General features: G+C 34.8%; 4 protein-coding genes and 1 pseudogene across 6 annotated transcripts; 3 read left to right on the top strand and 2 right to left on the bottom strand.

Moving 5' to 3' along the window:
- The first annotated feature begins 1044 nt into the window (after window positions 1-1044).
- On the top strand, window positions 1045-7584 carry LOC110730856. Of its 2 annotated transcripts, none has more exons than XM_021910688.1 (8): window positions 1045-1225; window positions 3587-3680; window positions 3812-3879; window positions 4879-4951; window positions 5611-5702; window positions 5794-5898; window positions 6435-6534; window positions 7226-7584. In XM_021910688.1, exons 1-8 carry the CDS (start codon window positions 1083-1085, stop codon window positions 7400-7402), a joined length of 852 nt encoding a protein of 283 aa, XP_021766380.1. In that variant the 5' UTR covers window positions 1045-1082; the 3' UTR covers window positions 7403-7584. The 2 variants fall into 2 exon arrangements, with proteins under 2 accessions (XP_021766380.1, XP_021766381.1); XM_021910689.1 differs by having other exon boundaries at window positions 1092-1225; window positions 3583-3680.
- On the bottom strand, window positions 7399-13921 carry LOC110730770 (annotated as a pseudogene).
- Window positions 13922-17966: 4045 nt separating this feature from the next.
- LOC110730854 (transcription elongation factor SPT5-like) lies at window positions 17967-21931 on the top strand. Of its 2 annotated transcripts, XM_021910684.1 has the most exons (3): window positions 17968-18851; window positions 19576-20404; window positions 21481-21931. In XM_021910684.1, coding segments are annotated over exons 2-3 (600 nt in total). In that variant the 5' UTR covers window positions 17968-18851; window positions 19576-19805; the 3' UTR covers window positions 21482-21931. The 2 variants fall into 2 exon arrangements, with proteins under 2 accessions (XP_021766377.1, XP_021766376.1); XM_021910685.1 differs by lacking the exon at window positions 21481-21931 and having other exon boundaries at window positions 17967-18851; window positions 19576-20573.
- LOC110730855 (HVA22-like protein f) lies at window positions 20638-22467 on the bottom strand. The gene is made up of 5 exons (XM_021910687.1): window positions 22125-22467; window positions 21997-22023; window positions 21795-21917; window positions 21452-21698; window positions 20638-21354 (listed from the first exon to the last, which is right to left on the bottom strand). The coding sequence occupies exons 1-5, from the start codon at window positions 22169-22171 to the stop codon at window positions 21325-21327; spliced, it is 474 nt and encodes a 157-aa protein (XP_021766379.1). The 5' UTR covers window positions 22172-22467; the 3' UTR covers window positions 20638-21324.
- A 1521-nt stretch (window positions 22468-23988) lies between these two features.
- LOC110730769 lies at window positions 23989-24924 on the top strand. Its single transcript, XM_021910592.1, has one exon. It carries the CDS (start codon window positions 23989-23991, stop codon window positions 24922-24924), a length of 936 nt encoding a protein of 311 aa, XP_021766284.1.

Raw genomic sequence — 24924 nt, 5'->3', positions numbered from 1 at the left:
CTACACAAAAAAAAATCATGTACAAAATTTATTTTCGACACACACACCACAAACAAAACAAAACAAAACAAAAAAAAAAAAAAAAAACTAAAAAAAAACTGAAAATGCAAACAATGTTCAAATGTAAACTATGTAAATCTTCATGTAAATTTACCTCTTTTTCGGAGAATCCGGTTGATTTTTGAGTAATTCTTGAATATCCATGATGATTTTTAATGTTTTAGTGAGAGAAAATTATAAAGAGGAGAGAGAATGTGAAGTGTGTAAAAAAAGTGAATAAGTTCGGAGAAATTGGGGCTTTAATTATAATCAGTTTTTTTTTTTAATTTTGTTTTATTTTATTTTATGTTGGTCTAGGTAGGGGTGTTCAAAAATCGGTCCAGACCGAAAAAATGGACCGGACCAAACCCGGACCATTCGGTCCGATCTTCGAGTCTTGAAATTCATTTTTCCAATCTGCGATCCGATCAAGTCCAAAACCCTATAAAAATCAGTTTCGGACCGGACCAATTTTTTTTTATTAAAATTATGCATAAAACCTTAAATAATGGTTAAAATTATCCTTAATATGTTTAGAAAACTTTAACTTATAAGTTTTTTGTACTAAACATACAAAAAAAGACGTAAAAATGACGTTATGATATAATTTTTCCTTTACTTTTTTTTGTGTTTTCCTTAACTTTATTAAAAATTTAGTATTTTTTTTAAAAAAATTCTTAAATCGATCCAAAGCGGTCCAGTCGGGGTTTTGGACCGATTCTTTCGGTCTAGTCCGGGTTCGGTCCTAGCTTAATTGGTCCGGTTTTCAGTTCTTAAAATTCTAATTTTTGGTCTTCGGTCTGGTCGTAGACCAATGAACAGCCCTAGGTCTAGGTCTCACTTTTTACGAAGGCTGATGTGCGTCATGGGCCCGGAGAGTCTTTTCTGTATATCGGGTGTACAAAAAATTTAATGAACAAATTACCCGAATGTACGGTACACCCAGATGTATATAACAAAAATTCTAGGTGGGCTCTGTTATGGCTAAGCAGGGTGCAGCTTAGACCTAGTGTGGGCTAGACCATGTGAACTCAGCACAAGATATGGTCCAATACTACTTTGCCAATCAAATTCTCCTTAATTCAACAGCGGTGATCTGGGCAAGAGAACGAACAAGGAGAAAAAAAAAGTATCATTTGAAAAGGCTGCGAATTTTTTTGAAGATAATTTCTGCATTTGACCATTGGTGAGCTTGAATTTCTTTATTTATATGCTCAATTTCAAATTATTACTTTTATTTTTGAAAAAAAAAATGGGAACTTTTGTTTTTCTTATATATGTTATTCATGGGTTAATCAGATTGTTATCTAGTGTTGAATTACTGATTTGAACTCAAATTTATGAACCCAGTTCGATTATAAAGTGAAAGATTGAAGAAATTTGAGATATTTGCGGTTATAATTGGTTTACATACTTTGAAATTTAGGTTTAAAGAATCTTGATTTGGGTGAATTGTATTTATGATCAGGTTAGAGTTTATAATTATTTTTTATAAATCATGTAATTGTTAGATTGCTGAGGAGTTTATATTGTGAAATGTGATCTAGAGAGTTCTAAGATTTGCCATTGTGATTGATTTAAAATAATATTGTATATGTCTGGAAATAAATTCTTACATACGAAGTATGCTGTGTTTGGATTGTTTGTATTCGATTGTTCGAGGTTGGTTTTAGTTTATGATTGGATTTCTTAATGTGCTGCTACATGGGTCAAGTGATGAGGAGAGCTTAAGAATGAATTAATTAATATAAAGAGTCTAGCATTGAAATTTTGTCGAAGTTTCAATTGTGTGACAACTAATTACTAATGTAGGAATTAAGTGACGGAGTAATTAAATGGTTTGCCTTTTTGAAAAAGAGCTTGGTTATGCAATAGTTCGCGTGATTTTGCGAATTTAGTAGGATATAAAATTTCTTAAAAATTATATAGCTTGGAGAGTCTGAATTTAGGTGTTAATCTTTACATGAATTTGAAGTTAAATGCATGAGGTATGATAAGTACATTGGTTCGCAGTTAATGGAAGCTTTGTGCTTTATTAAAACAATTATGCTAAGCTTATGTGTTAAGTAGAAGGTTAGCAGGAGATGAAGTCTGGTGGGTTCTTTTGTTTACTAGGTGGAAGTCTGCACTTTGTATTCCGAAATGTTGTGTCCTGCCTTAGATGGAGTAGATGATATCAGACCTGTCAAGAAGTAGTGCAACTGCTAGCCTTATGTCTTCAAGACTTCAAGTGCGGGAAACTAAGTTAGAAATTTACTCTAGGAAAATTTAAAGGAATATACTTCATATGATATAATAGGAGTGATTTTGCTGTTAAAATTTTTTTAGTTACCCTAAAACCTTAAGTAGTCCACTTGGCACTTTAATGTTGGACTAAAACCATGCAAAGCTTTTCATAAGATAGCTGAATGACCTGAACTTAAAACTGGAACAAGTATTCATGAATGCGAGATCAGTGAAGTCTAAGAAACATGGCATATTACTATGGCGTACTTAGCCATCTATTTGTATATTCATTTGTGTTATATAATACATACTACCTCCGTTTTTTATTAGTTGACACGTTTTGAGTTTAACACTATTCATACACCTCCCTTTGACCGTGATTTATATGTAAGGAAAAAAATTGTCAAGTGGGATCTTGTTAGATTCGTCACAATGTATATTTTCATAATATCAACTTTTTATAATTTTTTTCTTATCGTTAATTAAAGATATTAAAGATTTAATTTGTGCATTTGCAAACGTGTCTAAAGAAATATGTCAACTAAAAAGAAACGGAGGAAATAGTATATATTTTCTGTTCACTCTAGGCCAATCATTTGATGATTAAAAAAGGTTGTGAATAGATGGTTAGGTTACTTTTAGAGTCGCATCTTATGGAAGCTGTGTTGTCAAGGCAAAATTAGTTGATTTTCAAAGTATAGAGCATTTTGGGTACAGCACAGTTAAAAAGTTCTGGAATCTCTAAACAGAGTAGGTCATCGAATTATTGATTATAATTGCTGAAGTTTTGATAGATTATAACCAGCGATCTTGTTGTTACAATTTCTTTTCGTGCAATTTAGATTGATAATCTTCATTGTGAAGATCATTTTGCGATTCATCATAGTTTATAAGTTCAATTGATCTATAGTATTAGACTCTGTGTAATGTAATTGTCGTGTATATTCATATCCTCGTTTCCGAAGGTTGCCGAAAAACATATATTTCTTCCATCATTAACAATGTAGGAGACTAGGAGCTTTCCGAAGCTTGTTGAGGTTTTGCGTGTTATCAAAGTTTTGGATATTTATTCAATTTGGAATTATTTCTTATTGATCTCTGATGTATGATTAGTAGTTTAGTATTATTGTATCTTTGTCGATTTTAATCTTATAATTGCAAGCAAGGATAGGAAATGGGTCGAGGTTGGAGAAATCCTCATTTGATTAGTGTAGTATGATTAAGGACATAATTGTTTTTGCTTGATTGCCAAACATTGCCGAGGTTGGTCGGTTCGTAATTTGTTTATTTTGTTTTATATATGTGTGTGTGTGGAAGGTAGGAATCTTGGTATGGGGATCAGCAAAACTGAGATAAATCTGAGAAGGTTAATTGCTGCTGCACCACAACAGCAAAATCAGGCGAAATTAGCTCATGTATGTAATTCATGATGTTGTGAATAATTTAAGTTTGTGTGCATCTAGTTTTTTCAATCATACGCCTATTCAACATGTTTGTAGCTCATGTGCTTTTCAGCTGATTGGATTTTAAACCTGTAATTATGCAGTATGTTGCTACACTGCGCGAATTGTTGGAACATCTAACTGAAGAGACCACTCCAGAAGGCTTGCCCAGGTCAGCTTATACATTTGTGGTCTTTAGTGGCCTTTTTTATGGAATGTTTAAAAATTTTGTGGTAAACAAAGAGATCAACTGCTAATAGTTGTGAACTTGAAACCAAAGCTCTAGTGAAAAACTACCTTTCTCTCTCTTCTTATTGTTATAAATAGTGGAGATATTCTCTTGCTCCATAAAGTTGGAGAAATGGGTTAGAGGCAGAAAGGGTGGGATTTGGGTAAATGGGGATAAGCTTCCTCAGCGATGCATGGTAGAAGCAGATGCAATAACCTTAGCAGTAGAAGCAGAAGTAGAACTAGTAAGAGATTAGAGTTTGGATGTTAGAGTTGCAATTTTACCTTGCTGAATTATTGAAATCATCTACTTTGTTGAGAAAAAAAAAAACCTATTCTTACACTATGTTTGAATAACTATAGTGAAAGGAAAGGGAGGGGAAGGAAAAAGAGGGAAGGGAGAAGGAGAGCTTCCATTTTCCTTTCAAATCTCTCCAACAATGGAGGGATTTGATTCATTAAAAAGTGGAAGGAAAATGGATCCTTCCAATTCCCTCCCCTTCCCTCCTTGTATTAGATATCCAAACAAGGGAGGATGCATTCCTTCTTTTCTCTCCTCTTCCTTTCCGTTCATTTCCCTCTATCCAAACATAGCATTAATGTCTTTTTTGCATAATGTTGTAGACTGCGAGTGAAAATTGGGACTAGTTTCTTGGTTAGGATAGTGTAATGATATAATCTGTTAATTTATGAGTATAATAGTCTAGCTATCAAGCCGTTTGATGACTATTGTTAATTTATGATATAATCTGTTAGTTTATGAGTTTATAATAATCTGTTAATTTATGAGTATAAAAGTGTAATGATATATTGTGATTTGTTGTGTTAGATACTTTGCTCTATCATCAACATAACTAAAATCCATTACTTTTTTCAAACTCTTTGTTACTGTATGGGTTTACCAAACATAAATTTAATCCTGCTCCTGGGTTTTACCTTGTAGGGTCTCCAAAGCTAAAGTAAATGATTACTCTGAGAAGATTGAATCTATTGCAGCCAAATTAACTTCACCTATGGTATGTTTTGACGCCTCTTTATGTGTACTAATATTTTTCTATGCTTAATCTTAGCTGTTGTGGCTCTGCAATATATTGCTTTTTACAATGCATAATCACTTATAATACTTGTGATAGCAAAATGTAAGCTTGTATGTCTGCTGGTGTCTGTGTCTGTTCATTGATTATGTATTTTTTGTATGATTTTGATTGAGGAGGTTGCTAGTGATTTATTAGTTACACATAGTTGAGTTTCTCGAGTTGTTCTAGGATTGATTTTAAAATATTATTTTTATTTTGTTGTTGAAACCAAAAATTTGCATTATGCAGAGACTAAGTTGTTTCAGTAACAAACTTCAGAAGTATCATCTTTTAAATAGGGCACAAAAGGAAGAAGTGGCCAGACCCTCTGAATATAGAGATAACTGTTCTATTGCTGTTCATCTGGTTTTTTTCCTTGCAGATGAAATTAGTGAACATGATAATCAGTACTACTGTATTTTTTCTTTTTCTCTCTTTCCCTCTCTTTTTTTTTATATATAAAGTTTAAAATCATGAGAGCTTATTTTTGTTGAATATATGATTTCAATAGTTCCAAAGGGAAAACGTTTGCTGCTTTTGATCAACTTTGGTGTGGAAGGAGGTTTCATTAATGACTATATGGTACATGACTAATGCAGGAAATCTTTGAAGAGACTTCGACTGAGGCAAGCCCTCAAATAGCTGAAGAACTTAAAGTTGCCTCCCCACCAGGACTTAGGAAGAGACCAGTGTATGTAAACATTACAGTCTTATACTCTTATTCATGGAGTTATTTTATGGAAAATTTTGAAAATGAGTTGGAAGGTTTTTTGCAAGTGTAGGCCATCCTCATTTGTTGAAGACAAGTCGCACGATAATGTTGGACCTGATTCCTCACCAATAGTTAAATTAGATGCTGCTGCCCACTCACATATAGACAAGCACAGGTAATTTTATTCTGAGCATTGTTTTGTAAATGTGGTAAATAACTCCGAGTTTATCACTATTCACTTGAAAGAGTAAACTGAGTAGTCTTCTTGATACACATCTACTGTCCCTACGGAGTGTTTTGAAAAAGGATATGAACTATACACGTCTTCCAATGTTAATTTCAGGAGCAAGAGGTCAACAGGATTATAACTTGAAAGTTGAAAGATCAAGAAGCTCAGTTTACTGGAAGCAGAATATAAAGAATTGTCTTGTATAAATTTTGTGGATTCTTTTTGAGAAAATTGTTTCCGACCCCATGTTTTATTTGATGAAGTTGTCTTCAGCACCTTTTTTTTTGCATATTTATACAAATGTCTACTTTATCCCAATTTGCTGTAAAAGATTAAATCCTTCAAGCCTTTTTGAGGGAACATGGTTAAAGATAAATTTTCAGAATTGTAGTATCATGTTATTGATTCTAGGTGAGCATATGCTTAGTCAGCTTTCCTCTGTAAAAAATTGTGTAATTAACTTTCATTTCTTTGTACTACAGAAAGCTTCAAGAAGACTTGACTGATGAGATGGTGGGAATGGCACGACAACTGAAAGAGAGCAGTCTCTTAATGAGTCAGTCAGTGCAAAATGCTGAGAAGGTCAGTTTGAATTCAAGTTATATATTTATGCCTTGATGAGTTTTTTATGCATTTCTAGACTCTCTACTTCATGAAAGGTTGTCCAATTGCCCCTTTCACTTGCTACAACTAAAAAAACCAAAAACTTTCTATGACTTAGAAAACTAAAAAAAGAACATGAAACATTAGAAGATTGTGTGAATAAGGTATAATTTAAGTACAGGACCACTGCATCCTATATAAAATCAAAGGCCAGTTCACTAAGTAACCTTTTTTTTCAATTGCATTTAATTGCGTTTGTATTAGAGTTATAAGTGTAATTTAGGATGGGGCACTATATATAGTCTTGCAGCTGTATCTTGAAAATATTCTCACTATCTTTCACACTCCTGAGAGTTTTAGTGGAAATTAGTACTGAGAAGAAGTTTTTAGATGTAAATTTCTATCTATATGCTATCTTTTGCGGCAAAAGATTCCATGTCTTCGGTGCAAAAACACATTTCTTGCTTGCTTTAGCGGAAAATTAAATTTTCTGCTTTTGACCTTCTCCTCTGTCAACTAGTCAATTGTTTTAAATGCTATGCTCGTCGCTTCTCACCTTTCTGGTCTAGTCTAGCATCTTATATTTGTTTGTTTCCAACTTAGCTCACAATATTGTGGATATATTTTGGGGGGTTAATTCTGTTTTTCCATCATGGTTTTGTTGATATAGATTCTTGATTCAACCGAGAAGGCAGTTGAGCATAGCTTGGCAAGCACTAGTCACGCCAATGTAAGGGCAATGAGTGTTTTTTCACAGAGCTCAAAGACTTCATGTTTTACATGGCTTATTATGTTGTTTATGCTAATAGTATTTATGATGGTAGTTTTCCTTATTCGTATTACTTGAGTTTTTTTTTTTTTTTTTTTTTTTTTTTGGGATCAAAAAAGGAAGGCGATAAGAGACACTGTAAACATACTTCTAATTAGGGTGACTGTTGGATAGAGTTTTTGTACATGTAATGTAATTTGTAAGATCCCTATCTTAGGGATAACCACTTCTATTGATATGATTGACTTTCTGTTACATGATATTATTTCATAAATGAATACTAACTATTCTTCTTTAACTTCTTCCTTGAGTCCCTTCTCCATATTCTATGTTATATCATAAAACCATTTGGTAATTGGTAATTGGTAATTGGTCATTGGTGTACCTTCTTCGTCTTGTACATCAAACTTTTGTTCCCTATTATCTATATTATAGAACAATTAAAATTGAACTCTTATATAATCTTCGATATTAATTTAGGTGACACCTGAATACTACATCAGGTTAGCCATTTGGAGAGACCTCAAATTGAACAAAGCATAGGACTGACTGACTGATTGACGGATGAGATATCATTTACGATGTGTGACACTAAGGAAGTGCTCAGCTAGAACGTGGACGTCTGCTTAGTTTCAATTAGATCTGCTCTGATGTGTATCTGATGTCTTGTCCTGGAAAAAAAAAACTAATTACTCAATTTGAATTACCTGATCCAATTAAGACGGAATTGTTTATGAGCTTACATGACTGACCGGATCAAAGCTTACTAGACTTGAAAATAAACGTAACTAAATTAAAGTTTTTTAAATTTATAATAATGATATTGACATAAAATTCAAAATATGAATCGAAACCAAATACAACTGAAATGACTTGAAATCGAAACCAGACAATTATGCAGTTGGTCACAAAAATTGCATCTACCTCTGTTTTGCCCTGTCCAATTTTATTCAGATCTAACTTCTGGCAAATAGGCAACAGATGATCAAGGGCAATATGTGTCTGATGAATGGCTATATGGCTATAAAGAATTAATGAAGAAAAAATGTCATTTAACCAAAATCGGATTCCATTTCCAAGTTTTCATTTTCTCTGCTCTCAAATACTCTTGCAGTTCTGCACCACTAACAGAAGACAATGCTTCTTTTTCATCATGATCTTCATCCCAAAGTATCTATAGATTTTACTGCTTTCAGGACATTAAATTTGGATGCTGTCATGATCGCGATAAATTATACATGAGCGGTCCCTATATTGAATTCTCCTTGATTATTATTGCTACATACTCAAGAAAACGGAATTAATTGGTGTAAATGTGAAAAAAAAAAAAAAAAAAAAAAAAAACTACATATGTAATTGAAATAAATAATATTCATCTTATAAGGATATAAAATGTCTGGAAAAAGTTGTTGCTATAGAAGGACAAATCTCTATTTTTCCAACACCTTCCATACAGTCTACAATTCGACAAATTCCGAAAGCTGTAAACTCATTGTGGCTCCTATGATGGAAATGTGTTGTACTGTACACCATATTTGACTGCTATTGGGGCATTTCCTGAGTTTAGTATGGCTAAACTAGGCTATCTGAATTTTCAGAAACAGCTAGGTTATTTAAACATGCCTTAAGAGGTTTGTAGCTAAAGAAATAAAATCTTTTAGGGAAATTCTACATCATACCCCTGAGCTATTGACTATTCCACGTTGTACCCCTCCCTTTAAAATGTTCCACGCTGTAACCTCATGGTCCCAAAAGTGATTAAGCTGTACCCTGCCGTTATCCCTCCGTTACATGTTGTCGTTAGTGAGACCCACTTTACACCTATTTATTTTTTTTCTCGATTTTCGTGCTAAAAAATGTCCAATTAAAGGTTTTAGCGGTCATTTTAGGTCTAAAGGATCCAAATTGAGCTCGGATTTTGCAAAAAGTAACGTAAAAGCCCCGTTTTATGAATTCTAAATTTAACTATAAGAATTCAAATTCACAAAACGAGGCTTTTACGTTTTTTTTTTTTTTTGCAAAATCAAAGCTCAATTTGGACTCCCTTTAGGGCTAAAATGATCCCTAAAACATATAATGGGACATTTTTTAGCACGAAAATTGAGAAAAAAATTAAATAGGTGTAAAGTGGGCTCCACTAACGGCAACATGTAACGGAAGGATAACGGTAGGGGTACAACTTAATCACTTTTGGAACCTTGAGGTTACAGCGTGGAACTTTTCAAAGGGAGGGGCACAACGTGGAATAGTCAATACCTCAAGGGTATTATGTAGAATGTCCTAGAGTGACCATAAAATCTAGATGGTGGTAGTATATGCTAAAGAAAATATCAAATTTCTAACCTCTTATTGGAGAAAGAATACAGCATTGCTCGTCTTGCATGCCTCACGGCAGAACATCACTACAAAATTAAAAAAAAAAAAAAAAAAAAGAGTTCAGAGTTTCGACGTCTGTCAGAGAACATCACCAGTGAATTGGAAAGGAAAAAGACGAGTGGATGAAACAAAGAAATATAGAGAAGTAACCTTAACAAAGTAAGACAGGAGTTGATGCCTGCAGTCTCTGAACTATTATTCACTTTTTGTCTTAGAAAATTTGTTTTCCAGTTCATTGAGTCTCCTGGGAGACCCAAGTTCTGCAATATGCAAAACAGAATTTTCTTAGCTTGGATATAAATTAAGAAAGTATGTAAGTTGGAAAACTAAAGCACCTTCAAAGATATCAAAGCTGGATGCGCCTGCCACACTCAACTTGGTGAATGGCAGAAGGGACTTCTTAATAAGAGGATTATCCCATTCGAGAGATTCCCACCACTCTTGATCTGCTTTTATCTGTTGAAGAAAAAGCGGTACCAGTCCTTCCCCATTGTTGTGTAGGGGTACGGAGAGAGGTAGTCTCTTCACTATTGGACAATTTGTAACATTGATATGTTCAATGGAACCACAAGTTGGTATGATTCCATGAAAAAAACTTGTATGACATGGTAGATCATCCAACTCTAACGCCCTTAAGTAGGGGAGTTCATAGGCGCCATTACTCTCTTGACCCTGAGAGTTGGGTGATGTAATAATCTCCTCTAAAATGTTGCAAGCTGCTACTTTAACTTCTCTCAAGTTTCTCAACTGCTATTGTGTTAAACTGCTCTTGAATATCTGCTTGATTTTTGCACAATATTCAACAGTAATTTGCTCAACAGAACACTTTCCTAGCATCCCTCCATGACAGATGCCTGTCAACTTTGGCAGCTGCCTCAAGTGCAGAGCTCTAAAGTTGGGAAGCCAGATTAAATCACCATCTTTATCGACATATCCTTCAAAATCTATCTTTTCTCGACCACCATCATCATGGACTGCAATAACCATTTCTAATTCTTCGCATCCTTCGACCTCCAGCTCCTGGAGGTTATCAAGGCCACCTTTTAACAGATTTGATGTGAATCTCCTTTATATTGGGACAATATTTTATCACCAATATCTTAAGATTGGAAAAGGCACCTCGTTCGATAGCAACTCCTCCTTTTACTAGACCCCTGAAATCATGCAGATCATTGAGAATTAACTCCTGAAGGCATTGAAGCAATAAAACAACAGCAGCATTGAACTGGTTTTTTTCTTGTGTAGCTTCAACGCATGATACTAGTGACCATATCACTTCTATCACTTTGCAACGCCTAATGATAATTCTTTTCAATGCTGTTAAACGAATTAATGATGGAAGGGCACCAACCAAGCTTCTTGCATCAAATGCAGAGTTATGAATCTGTAGATCTTGAGAGTTCTCTGGAGGAACAAATAGATCCCCTTCGCTTCCTCCTTTAAGACTTCCGCTGCATATGATCACCATTCGTTATGCGTCTATGCTATGATCAACCCTTTTGTATTGCCCTGCTCCAATGACAAACTCGTAGTACTTCAGCTGCTGGAAATGCTGAGATTTAACATATTTGTTAAAACTGCTTACATCAGATATCCTGCAGCCTTCCAATCTCTCCAAATATCCCATTTTCAACACATCATCTCCTGAGATACTTTGCACATCTGGATCGAGCTTAAGGCATTGGATGTAAGTGAATGTCTGGCACAGATCCTTGCATCCCTCTAAATCAAGGAATCTAAGTTCAACTAGCTGATTTATCCCACGCGGCACATCTTTCATTGACCAGCAAAAGCTAAAATCCAACTCCCTCAAGCTGGTAAGTTTCACTACTGACGGCACAAAATGCAAACGCTTGCAGAATTCAAGCAGAAGAGCTCTCAGGTTCATCAATTCTGAAATCGAGTCTGGTAGCCTCTTGATGCTGGTTTTGGACAAGTTAAGCACTTTGAGGGCCTTCATATGCACAAAGAAAGAATCTGGGAGTTTTGTAAATGGGTTTTGCTGGAGCAGTAAGGTAGTGAGGTCTGGGCACATGGGTATTGTTCCGGGTTGAATTTCTGACAAAGAATTGTGCACTAAGGAAGCCTTGTCAAGATCTATTGTCCATCGTCGGCCACTAGGTATTCTTCTCAGCTCTGCACCCGCTGCAATCATGTATCGTGGCTTAATATTGGTGATTCGAATTGCCATGTCTCTGATGAAATTCTGCATCTTCACACATCTGTTATCATACCTCTCCAGTAAACATGCATTTTCGAGTTTATTGAGCATGCTGTGTCCTTTATCAAATTGCTTTTGCCAGCTATCTATCTTATCCAGAAGGCCTTCAGAACGGAAAAGCACAATCAGTTCATCTCGTACAATTTCACCATATTTAGGATACAATGCACATAATAGGAAACATTCCTTCAGCCTTTGGTCTTTCAAACGATCATAACTAAGCTTCAAAACTGGGAAAATCTCTGTTTCTATGTCAAATTGTCCTTCACTTGAGTTTTGCAACTCCTCTAAAGTATTACGCCACTCTTGTATGTCGTCTACTTCTTGCATGCTTCCAGCCATGACAATCAAACCAAGAGGCAAACCAGCACATTCAGCAGCAACTAGCTCTGCAAGCTCATTTATTTCTGATAGCATATATATGATCTCTTCTTCCAAGTACCTTCCTAAATAGCTCCCAAGTTTTTTCCTTTGATAGCGGCTCCACCTTGACAGTTTCCTGACATTTCATCCTTCTGCACACATCCAAAGACCGTGTTGTCAGGATCAATTTGCAACTATTCTCATCTCTGATGGGAACCCCCACATCCTCTAGAGAAAAATGTTCCCTCACATCATCCAGGAAAAGAAAAACACTATTTCTCTGCTTTAACTCATAAGATAAAGAAGCTGCCTTCCTGATTACATTTTTCTCCGTTAAAAGATGCTCAAATTCATAGCTTCAGCAATTTTATCCTGCAACATAGGCAATGTGATGCCATGTGATACAGACACCCAATAAACGCGTCCAGATGATTTAAACCGTTCAAGTAGCTCATCGTGAATTTCCTTGAGCAGCATAGTTTTCCCAACACCACCTGGACCATAAGTCCATAAACGCCTACTGTGGAGATAATGTCATCATCTATCAGCCAAGAAATGACTTTTCTCTTATTATCATGTAGCATTCTATCATTTATCTTCATGTTTGTTGTTACTAGTGCTACACTAGAGCTCCCATGAGCATAGAATGTAAACCCTCGAGGAAAACTCCCTTGCATAGTCAATTCTCCAATTTGCTCTATCAATCCAGCATTGTTCCGGTCTGATGTAATCAAATCTTTGCCTCGTAGCACCACCTCTTTAACGTCTTTCAACCAGTTATCAACCTCCTTCCTCCGTCTCTTTCCTGGTTGAAGCTCCTCTTGTTTTGTTTCATTGAGTACATCTTCTGCTTTCACATGCAATGCTCTGGCTTTACGCTTCAATGTCTGCAGCTTATCATCTTTGCCCTCACTAATATTCAACAAATTCTTTAAGGTTTCCATTGAAGAACCTGATAACCAAAAACAGGTACAAATGATTCTACAGGGTAAAGGAGGATCCAAAAAGAACACTTGTATATACTTTTAGTAAAGCATGTTTTTAATTTCCTCAAATGTGTGTTGTGGTAAATCTCAAGGTAAATATGGTAGAACTCAGTGTTCATAGGAGGGTTTAAGCATGAAGTATGTACTGCAACATCAACAAGTTAACGCTTAGACTCTTAGATTATACATCCGGGAGCATGACGGAGTGATGGACTTTATGTTTTTGTGTTACTTTAGAAGAATACTACAAGAGAGGGGGTGAATTGTAGTTAAGTGAAATTAGGCTAACTTTTTTGCGGAATTAAAGAAACTGAGCTATAGGAACTTTAAAAGTTTAAAGTAAGATAGAGAGATTTTACGTGGAAAACCTCTTGGCCCTAACAAGAGGAAAAACCACAACCACTTGAGATTTTAGGAAAGATTCTTCACTATAATAGGGCAAACAACATATCACAAGCTAAAGGATCAATCTTCAAGTTCCTCTACGAACTTGAAGTTCCCAGCAGCATGTCCCTCTACTTGCCACTCTTCTCTTCTTTATTCTCTTCTCTCACTTTCTCTATTGACTTCTCTTAGAGTTCACTCACTTTCTCTGCTGCTTGTAGTCGCCAGAGGTGGCGTCGAGGAGTGTTGATAGGCGATGCCCGGCATTGGTACGGGTTTGTGCACCACGGATGAAGAGGTAGAGTGTTTAAGCGTTTTATATAAGTAGAGCGTTTAGGAAGTAGAGCGTTTAAACCCTTTGTTCAAAAACAGAAGGTACTAAAATGTAAGGTTAACTCCATTCGTCTCTTATTGTTTGCACTATTTGACCCAGAAAGCTCTCATAAAAAGTAGATTCATGGTGCAAACAAAAAGGTTCTTAAGGGGCATATAATTACCTCCCTTTTGGGGTTTATTCCAAACAAAAATAAAATTAGAGGGTTATATTTTTTTAAAACATACGTAGTACTTATTTATCAAACTAAGGAGTATGTGATATATATCGCTCCCTGTTTAGAAATTCCTTAGTGCGTCATTGTTAGATCACTCACATCAGTGAGCATTTTTTTGCTCGTGAACAAAATTGATGAGCAAAAATGGGTAAAACTTAATACATCAATGAGCAAAGTGGAAAATGCTTATGAGCAACTTAGAAAATGCTCATAGAATGAGCAAAATTAACAATGCAGTAAAGCGTGGGCCCCAATCATCATCAGCAATTGGCGCCATTTTTTTTTTTTGCTTCCCACACCCCAAAACGACGCATTTTGGGAAGCGCACTCAATACCCAATATCAAAACGCGTCGTTTTGATGGGTGAGAAGGAAAAAAAATTAACTCCAGCCAGCTGACAAGGGCGCGTCAAACCAGACAGTGGGGAGCTGACAGTCTGACACGCGTCCCTGTTAGCCCAACACCCAATCACAATTATGTTACCGGTTTTTAACGGTAATAAGTCTGAAACGGCCATTTGGCCGACTTATAATTTTTTTAAAAAAATCATCAACGGTTATATTTTTTTTTTCTCTACAAATAGAGATCCATTTTGACATATTTTGGTATACTTTTAAAAATCATAAAAATACTCTATATTATTTTTACTCCCAATTCTAGTAAGATTTAAATTATATTTTATAATATAAAGTTCAAAAAGGTTATTTTTTGTGTTCAGAAAATTAATATTTTTTTAAAACGTTATTAACAATATTTTAATTATAATATCAGTGCTTTTTAAGTATTTAATATTGTTGTTATTTTATCATACAATTTAATGGATCCCAAAAACCCTAATTACTATCAACTTGCTCAACATTTTTCTGATTTAGGTGATGATTTCATCACTAGTCCCAATTTTCAACTATTCCTAGAAAGATTAGGAAACCCGTCTTCGCAAAATTCTGATCATCAACAAACACCTCCGCAAATTCCTAATGAAAACACTTATATTGAGCAACAAACTCCTCCCGTTACTGTAGGGAGCAACTCTGAGTATGACGTGAGCCAGGAAGAAGTTGTTCTGGAGACACCACAATACCCTCCACCACCTCCTAGGATTCCGATCAACCAACCACTCGCTAAAGCGAGTCGCATTTGGCCGGTTGCTGAGGATGAAGCTCTAATTGGGTTATACCTAGAAATAAGTGATGATACGCTTCGTGGTCCAAATCAAAAGGCATCTGAACTTTGGTGAAAAGTTCATGCAGCTTACTATAAAGTTCAAGCGGAGAAACCGCATATACTCCCACCAAGACCTATAAAGAGTTTGGAGACACATTGAAGAAGAATGGCAGCTGATTTGCTTCAGTGGAATAATTGCTATGAGGAGGCGGGCAAACTTCCTAAAAGTGGTAATGGTTACAACGAAGCTAATCGAATTAAAAATGCATCCAAGTTGTTTTATATCTCCTCCAAGTCATAACATAGTTTTGCATTTCCCCATGGAGTGGAAATGGTTAATAAAGACCTCAAGTGGAGGACAAAACTAAGATGAGGTCTGTTAAAGGAGGAAAGAAATGGTTGTGGTGCCGATGATGAGGAAGATAGTAGTGAAAGTGGGAAGAGGTCTAGGGCGGAAAGTGAGAATGAAGTCCGTACTGATGGATTTATGTCTGGGAGTCTACCATGACATGACGATGTCAAAAAACGAAGAATAAGCGTAAGGGCAAAGCAGTTGCTTCTTATAGTGCAATTTTGAGTATCAGTGAACAAATAAAGGCGTGTACTGAGGTTAGAGAAAGGGAGGCAAATTTAAGACAACAACGGTTGGAACTTGATAGCGAAAAGGAAAAGAGGAAGCAAAAACAAGTTGATTTAGCAGAGAAGAAGATGAATTTTGATATGCTGCAATCTCTTTTAGGAAGGACAACACCACTCACTCCTGCTGAAGTGGCACACAAGGAAGAGTTATTTCAACTAGTCTAACGGTAGAAAATGATTGTATGTTTTTAAGTATTGTGATATAATTCTAAATTTGAAGTATTGTTAATTAGTTGTATTGTGAGGTTAGATTTTTCTAATTTATGTAATGAAGTTGAATTGTTGTAAGCAAAGACTAGTCATAATTACTGCTTGTCATGTCTCATTCATGTCCCTTGTCTTAATGTATTTTGAGCAGTCATGTGTCATTCTTGTCAATTTTCTTGTTGTATGTTGAATAGTCAAGATTCAAAAAGTATCTTTAATCACTCATCGAATTGTCATTCATATTTTTGACCTCACATTAAGAGTTCATGCTTATAAATATTAAATACTACTGAAACCATCTACACAAATACAATATAATCCAACTGCTCAAAATTATCAAAAATATCGTAAGTATGGGCTTTGACTAATTAAAAATTACATTATTATGGAGTACCATTTTTATTTTATTTTTGACAAAAAACAATTGTAACTTCATAAAATAGACCCATCTTGGAAAAATCAATACTCCGTAATAAAGTGTTGGAGATTATTTAGTTTATTGAGTGACAAATCTTCTAAACGGTGAAGAAATCACTAAAATTGGCCGACTGAATAGACATTTCTGTCAACAATTATTTCTTAAACAACAATTAGTATTAGGTACTACTGGAGTACTATTCTCATGGTACTCCAATATAAAAAGTTGTGAGAGTATATAAATCAATATAAACCTAAAATAAGTAAAATTTCAATTTCATTTCTTTCTCCACTTTCTCTCTCCCCACCTTTTCTCTCTCTAATTTCCCAACCCACCATTTTAGCATCATCAAATCTTTTATTCTTCTCAACAAAAACCAAAAAATTTCTTTTGATTATTATTTTAACCACTCAAACAAGCACAAAATTGCTCAATCAAAGCTGAAAATCAATTTCACTACATAAAAAATGGTTTATAGTTATGAAAAATATAAAGAAACGACAATTATGAACAAGAATGAGCAAAATAAAGTAAGTATATTTAATTTGTTTTGTTTTTAGTTTAATTAATTGAAAATGATACTGCTAATTTGAACTAAATATGTTAATTTGATTTGATTCAATCGAATCGTTATTTTTGAATTTGCCAAAATGTTGTTATTTTAAGAAAACTTTATGTTATTTTACTAATTAAATACTATGTAGTTCTACTAAAACATTATGTTATTTTACGCAAATCTTGTGTTGTTGTTTGCTAAAATAACCTTATGTTACTTTGCTAAAACGTTGTGTTACTTTACGTAAACCATGTGTTATTTTGATAAATTCTAGTGTTATTTTGTGGAAACCTCAGCCCGTGTTATTTTACTATAAACTTATGTTATTTCACACGAACCTTGTATTATTTCAGTGAAATCAATTATTATTTTGCCAACAGATTATTGTGTTATCTTACTTGAACTTTTTGTTATTTTGCTTCAACTTTTTGTTATTTTCAAATGTATGTTATTTTTACAGAACAATACGTTAATATCCCTCTTCGAAAATATTCGCTCACTTTATTTTTTTTACGTAAAATTTCTTCTGGAAATTCTCATAAATTTGTTCGATTCTTTTTCTCTTCTTTAAATAAAATCATCTTCATTCAAATTGCTGTTCAAATTTTATCAGATTCTCACAAATATAAAACACTTAATTGATTTTTAGGGTTTTAATTTTTCTATTTTTTGAAACAAAGGGTTTTAATTTTTCTGATTTTGGTAATTTGAGCAATTAGCTCTTCAATTCAACAAAATTTCTTAATAATAGAGTGATTATTTGAAATTTTTTGAAAAATAAAGTAAGACAAAGGGAAGAGCAGAAGAACAAAAATAGAAGAAGAATTTTTTTTTTTTAATTCAAAAGCTAGTATTTGACCCCCTGGAGTACCATGCTCACGGTAGGGGTGAGCGTAGCAGGGTACCCTGTAAAAATATTAGGACCCGGAACCGGAACCTGTTGCAACAGGTTCCTAAAAATAGGAACCGGAATCGGAACCTGTTGCAACAGGTTCCTAAGAATTGAGAACCAGAACCAGAACTGCAGGTTCCGGTTCCTAAACAGGGTACCCTGTCTGTCAAAGTAAGTTTAATAGTTACTTGATAAATTGTGACAAATTTATTTTTTTTAAAATAGATGATCACAATAAAAGCTTACAACTTTAGTATAGTACTTCAAATATAACAAACCAACACTAATTGTCTAGAATTTTTAATACCATATAGGTTCCGGTTTCATGTACCCTATAGGGAACTTGTACTAACAGGGTACCCTACAGGTTCTAGATCCAAAATTTTATTACCCGGAACCGGAACCTGTTGCAACAGGTTCCTAATTTTATTACCCGGAACCGGAACCTGATCAACAGGTTCCGGGTTTGGAACTTGCGGTTCCGAACAGGTTTCGGTTCAATATCAGGGTACCCTGAATTTTTGTTCACCCCTAGCTCACGGTATTCCAGGAGTATTATAGAAATTGTGCTTAAACAGATTATTATTGTCAATTTTTCCTACTAAAATAAAGGACAAATATTACTCCGTAAATCATAAATTCACAAGTGCGAAATTTCTGGACTTTTTTCAAAAAAAAAAAAAAAAAAGAAAAAACTGGACTGATTTGTTCAATATACAGTATATTGTATCAAGTCAATCGTCAGCAATAATCTTTTTGTAATCCGTCAGGTACTGATTTTTAACCTTTCTTGATGTAAAATTACATATCTTTGATTCTATTATTCAATTTTTTTTAAGTAAATCTGTTAATCCCTTAATATTTAATCAATTGGTACATAGAAATATGTTTTATTTTCGGATCTCTACCTTAATTCATTGGTTTGAACATTTGATCATGCTGCCTATAATTATATTAAGAAAAAAAAAAAAAAAAAAAAAAAGGTATCAATGAAATCATGAATTTGATCTTGTTTCAAACAAATTAAGCTGCAAATTTGATTATTTTGACTGATTAGCGTGCTGTGATTAATAAGTATTTGGGTGTGTGTTGATTTTGTTGAAGGTTGATGGGTTGTATTTAACTTTTGATTTACTGAAAAAGTAGTGATGGGGTACATAAATTGATGCATAATTTGTTGATTGTTGATGTGATTCGCGGTTTCTGAATATAGCGCGATTTATTGGATGGATTAGTTGGTAAAAACTATTTTATGGATTGGAGCATTGCGAACTAAACCTGACAATTTTAGGCAATCGCGTTGTCTAGAGTCCCTATATCGTTTTCTGTTGAATTCCTTTTAGTTGATTGATAATTAGTATAAATCATAAATTTACATGTTTGTTTGCAGAATTTACAATTGGTTGCTGTTACAAATAACTGTTCGTAATTCATTCCTTTTGTTTTGAGTTCTTTGAATTATCATTCTAAGATTGGGCTTTTTGGTTGTCTCAGATATCTTAGTGACGAACTTTTAGCTTCGTGTGCAAATATCTGACCAAAGGAATCGAAAGTAGGGGGGTTGTGTTTTAGCTTCGTGTGCAAATATCTGACTAAAGGAATCGAAAGTAGGGGGGTTGTGTTTTAGCTTTGTGTGCAAATATTTGCTGAGTGGAATTACAACCTTAAGGGGAATACCATTCTCTACAGTTGTGTGTGTGTTCGGTTGTTGAGAGAAGGGAAATATGAGTCGTGACCAAAAGAACACAAAAGATGTAAATGATGAGGTTGAAGAATTGCTTAGGGCTGCAGAGGATGCAGCTTTACTAAAAATTAACCTCAACTCACACACGATTCATGCCTCCCCTTCTGATCTACACCCAGAACTAGAGCAGCGATTCAGGGACCTTAAGACGGGCTCTAAATCAAAGACAAAGAAAGAGAGTGTAACCAGAAAAACACCTCCAACACAGTCTGCTGACGTGAACAATCAAGTTGAGGAAGATGACTTATTAGCAAGATTTGCAGCTCTGAAGGCCTCTTTGCCTAAGCCATCTCCCTCCGCTTCCTCTTCATTTGTGGGTGTTGGGACATTGGATGCTTCTGTTGAGGATAAGCTTGCTGGTGGCAGTTTGGACAGTAAAGCTGTCATTGACGATGAAGAGGAAGATGAAGTAGAGAAGGTTATAAGGTGGGCTATGGATGCGGCACGTCTTGATCCATCTCCATCTTCTGATGATGAGGAGTTAGAAGATGATACACAAGGTGATGATTCTGATGACAATGAGGCGAGTGATGAAGATGTTGAGAGCTCTAAAAAGAAACCAAAGGGGAAACCCAAATAGTAAGTTGCTGCTATATCCTTTAAATTTCTCCCCTTGTGTTTGTGGTGCATTGGTTCATAGCTTATATTATGCAGTAGGCCAATACAGATTTCTCATCATTTGATGCATGGGAATTTTTTGTTATGTAACTCCAAACATTCTACTTAGTATACTCCATATTATTCATGCTATTATTTAGCAATAACAAAGGAAGGAGTGAAATTAAATGAACACAGCTTTATTGTAATAGCTTAATAGGGAAGTAGAAAAGTGAGGAAGATATTGATGCCAACATTTGCACTTTCTGAAAAGCTTGGAAAATATTTTTAGTTCTTTCCCTAAAAGTTAGTGAAATGGCATCACAGCGTTGTGGATGGAACAATGTCATTTCATACCATTTGCTAGCAGTGTAGTTTGGTATCACAAAATCAATGGCCCTCCCTCTCTTTGAACCTTGGTGAAAGGTTGAAAATAGCCATTACAAGTAGCTAGTGTATGAATTTTTTGCTTTTATAGAATCATGGGAAGGGTGAGGATAAAGGATTCTGTGCTTTGTGTCCCCCTCCCTCCTCTCCCCAAAAAAATGGCTATAACTTAAGATTCACAGCAAATATATTGGCAATAAAAGGAATTGAGGCGATGCATCCTTTGATATGATGGATTGTTAAATAGAGGTCAACTTGATATTGATGTAGTATGTAAAGCTAGAACATGAATGAATGTTTGCATCTGATAGTTTACGTTATCTTCCTCATTCACCAAATTCTAGATACATTTTTTTTGAGAAATCGTACAGGTTGATTTTACAATATCTGTTAGAATTGTTTCATAAATACATTTCTATAATACAAAGTTGCAGGAGCTGCCAAACCAGGCAAGTATTGAAATGAACGTTGTTATGTAACTGATCTATTGGAAAAATCCATCTGTATTGACATCCTTAGCTTTGCCTTTTTGCCTCCTTTTCAGCCTGCAATGTTTTGTAAGCATATTAGTATTATGTTAGATAAATTATGACTGAGAAGCAGGGACAAGATATAAGTTATAGATTAAAAGTTGCATCTTACTGCTCTGACAACACGCTCGAATGCATCAGGCCCATATCTCTCAATGTAGCGTTCAACAGATTTCCGAGCATCAAGAGACATCAATTGGAGCACTTGACGGTGGCCCTGAGGATAGTTGGAATTAACTGACAACCCAAGCTTCACATACTTGCGGACGTAGTTCTCATATATGTATGCAGCGCCATTGAAGATTGGCAGCACCAACCACATGCAAAACAAGAGCTTAACATATGGCCAGAAAGGAAGCCTGCAACATTTTGGGAAATTTATTTTAATTGACTTGGCCTTTCTTATTGCTAATACATTATATGATCACCATTTATCGATCCATAAATACAGATACCATTGAAGGACTCTCCAACATGAGAGCTCAAAGAGAGTTGTCAACGAGTAAAGAACCCAGTATGTCAGCCATTGTTGATCATCCAGTGTTGAAGGGCTCTCAATAGCTCGCATTGATGCATATCTGTTGAATAGCTATCTTCAATATTGCACTTTTCTGAATGATATTCTGCTATTGAAATAACTATTGAAGTATAACTTACAGTGGATACAGAAGCATCAGCCCAGGCCTGTAATGGCATAGGAATAATAAAGTTTTAATCAAAAATTGTCAGACGAAAAATGGAACAACAAATAACTTGTAAACTAGAAGTAAAAAAGGAGGGCTAACCCAATAAGTGCATCAAAACTCATAGCAATTTTTGCAAGAATACCCATGTCTGCAGACTGTTATGCTCCTGTTACAGTTTTCGGCTTCAGATAGAAATAAGCAAAATGAGATGTACAGAGCTTTAATAGAGAAGATAGGATTTCTGGGTTTATATGATAACTGTTCATATTATGAAGCAAAGGATAATTGTTGGGTTAAACCAAAGTCTGGTGTTGGCCCAACCAACAAGAAAGGGTAAACTAAGATTAAGGAAAGAATATTTTCATTTGCTAAAAAGTTCAACTCTCAAAGGTAGTTTGATGAAGAGAAAAGATTGTTGGTGGATATAAAGTTAAGTAATGCCTTTTTAGCCTCTCCTATTTTATTCTCGCAAAGGCAACTCTAGCATGATGCTTGGAATTTCTTGAATATGCATGGTACCACGGGTACTAATAGATTTTTATCACATTAGTTTCATTTTGTACAAACACACAATTGAGTGTAGGAAGAATCAGTCTCTAATCGAATCAGTCTCTAATCCCGGTGTTTGACAATAGGGATAATGAGGATAAGAAGGTAGGATAAGGATAGGGAATTATTAGGGGGGATAAGGATAAAAATTATGATACCCATTGTTTGGAATGAGTTGGGATAAGTAGCAAATTCACTTAACTATTCTTACTAATTTCTGAGGAAGCCCCAATTAATCAATTTGATAAATAAAATTTGTTTATCAAATGACAAAATGGTAAATAAAACAACATAAATGCTCAGTCATCATGGCATTTTCGTAAATATATCAACAATAGTGGGACTCAAATTTACTAAAAAGTTGTTGGTTTATTTACAATTTTGTCATTTGATAAACAAATTTTGTTTATCATATTGATAAACTTGGATTTTCTCCTAATTTTTGTCCTCTCTCCTTTTCCTTCCCTTTCATTAAGGGTAAATTCGTCTTTCGCCTATTAGAGCATCCCCATCAATGAGTATTTTTTTGCTCATGAGAAAAAATGGTGAGCAAAAATGGATTTATAGCTTCCCCATCAATGAGCAAAAGGAAAAATGCTCATGAGCAGAATTGATTTTGCTCATCCTATGAGCAAAAATGAAGATGAATAGTAAAAGAGTGGGCTCCACAAGAGGGAACAAACTGACGCCTTTTTTTTTGCTTCACCCCTTCTCAAAACGACGCGTTTTGGGAAGTGAACTGAACAGCTCATCCCCAAAACGCTGCGTTTTGAAGGGTTTGAAGCAAAAAAAATAAATTAAATGGCACCCACTGACAGGGGCGCGTTAGTCCAACCATTGAGGAGCTGACACGCGTCCCTGTCAGCCTCCTTACCCAATGAGAAAATATTACTGTTTTAAAACGGTATTAAACATTAAACAGCTATTTTGGCACTTTTAATAATAAAAAAAAATCATCAACGGTTATATTTTTTTTTTTCTCTACAAATAGAGATCCATTTTGACATATTTTGGTATAATTTCAAAAAACACTATATTATTCTTACTCCCATTTCTAGTGAGATTTATTTTATATTTTCTAATATAAAGTTCAATTAGGTTTTTTTTTTGTTTATTATTGTTAATTAATATTTTTAGTACTCAAATATTTTTTAAAACGTTATTAATGATAATTTAATTATAATATTTTGTTTTACTTTCAAAAATAAAAAATACACTCTTTATTATTTTAACTCCCAATTGTAGTAGGATTAATTTATTATTTTATAATATAAAGTTCAAAAAGGTTCTTATTTTATAGTTAATTAATTTTTGTAGTACTCAATTAATTTTTAAAACGTTATTAACGTACTTTTATTTTAATTTCGGTGCCTCTTAAGTATTTATTATTGTTGTTAATTTATTATACAATTTAATGGATCCAAATAACCCTAATTACAATCAACTTGCTCAACATTTTTCTGATTTAGGTAATGATTTCATCACTAGTCCCAATTTTCAATTATTCCTAGAAAGATTAGGAAACCCTTCTTCTCAAAATTCTGTTCATCAACCAACACCTCCACAAATTCCTAATAATGAAAACACTTATTTTGAGCAACAAACTCCTTCCGTTACTGAAGGGAGCAACTCTGAGTACGATGTCAGCCAAGAAGAAGCTGTTCCGGAGACACCACAGTACCCTCCACCACCTCCAAGGATTCCGGCCAATCAACCACTTGCTAAAGCGAGTCGCATTTGGTCGGTTGCTGAGGATGAAGCTCTAATTGGGTTTTACCTAGAACTAAGTGATGATGCGCTTCGTGGTACGAGCCAAAAGGCATCCGAACTATGGCGAAAATTTCAAGCAGCTTACTGTAAACTACAAGCTGAGAAACCGCATATTCTTCCACCAAGACCTATGAAGAGTTTGGAGACACATTGGAGAAGAATGGCAGCTGATTTGCTACAGTGGACTAGTTGCTATGAGGAGGCGGGCAAACTTCCTGAAAGCGGAAGTGGTTACAACGAAGTCAATCGAATTAAAAATGCTTCCAAGTTGTTTTATATCTCCTCTAATCCACAACATAATTTTGCATTTTCACATGGAGTGGAAATGATTAATAAAGATCCGAAGTGGAGGACTAAACTAAGATGGGGTCTGTCAAAGGAGGAAAGAAAGGGTTGCGGTGCCGATGATGAGGAAGATAGCAGTGGAAGTGGGAAAAGGTCTAGGGCGGAGAGTGAGAATGAAATCTGTACTAATGGATTTATGTCCGGAGGATTACCACGACCAAACGGTATCAAAAAACGAAGGCTAAGCGAAGGGCAAAGCAGTTGCTTCCGAAAGTGCAATATTAGTGAGTATTAG

This window comes from Chenopodium quinoa, unplaced genomic scaffold (genome assembly GCF_001683475.1).
Source record: "Chenopodium quinoa cultivar QQ74 unplaced genomic scaffold, ASM168347v1, whole genome shotgun sequence".
NCBI classification, from domain to species: Eukaryota; Viridiplantae; Streptophyta; class Magnoliopsida; order Caryophyllales; family Amaranthaceae; genus Chenopodium; species Chenopodium quinoa.
This window is presented reverse-complemented; position numbering and strand designations above follow the sequence as displayed.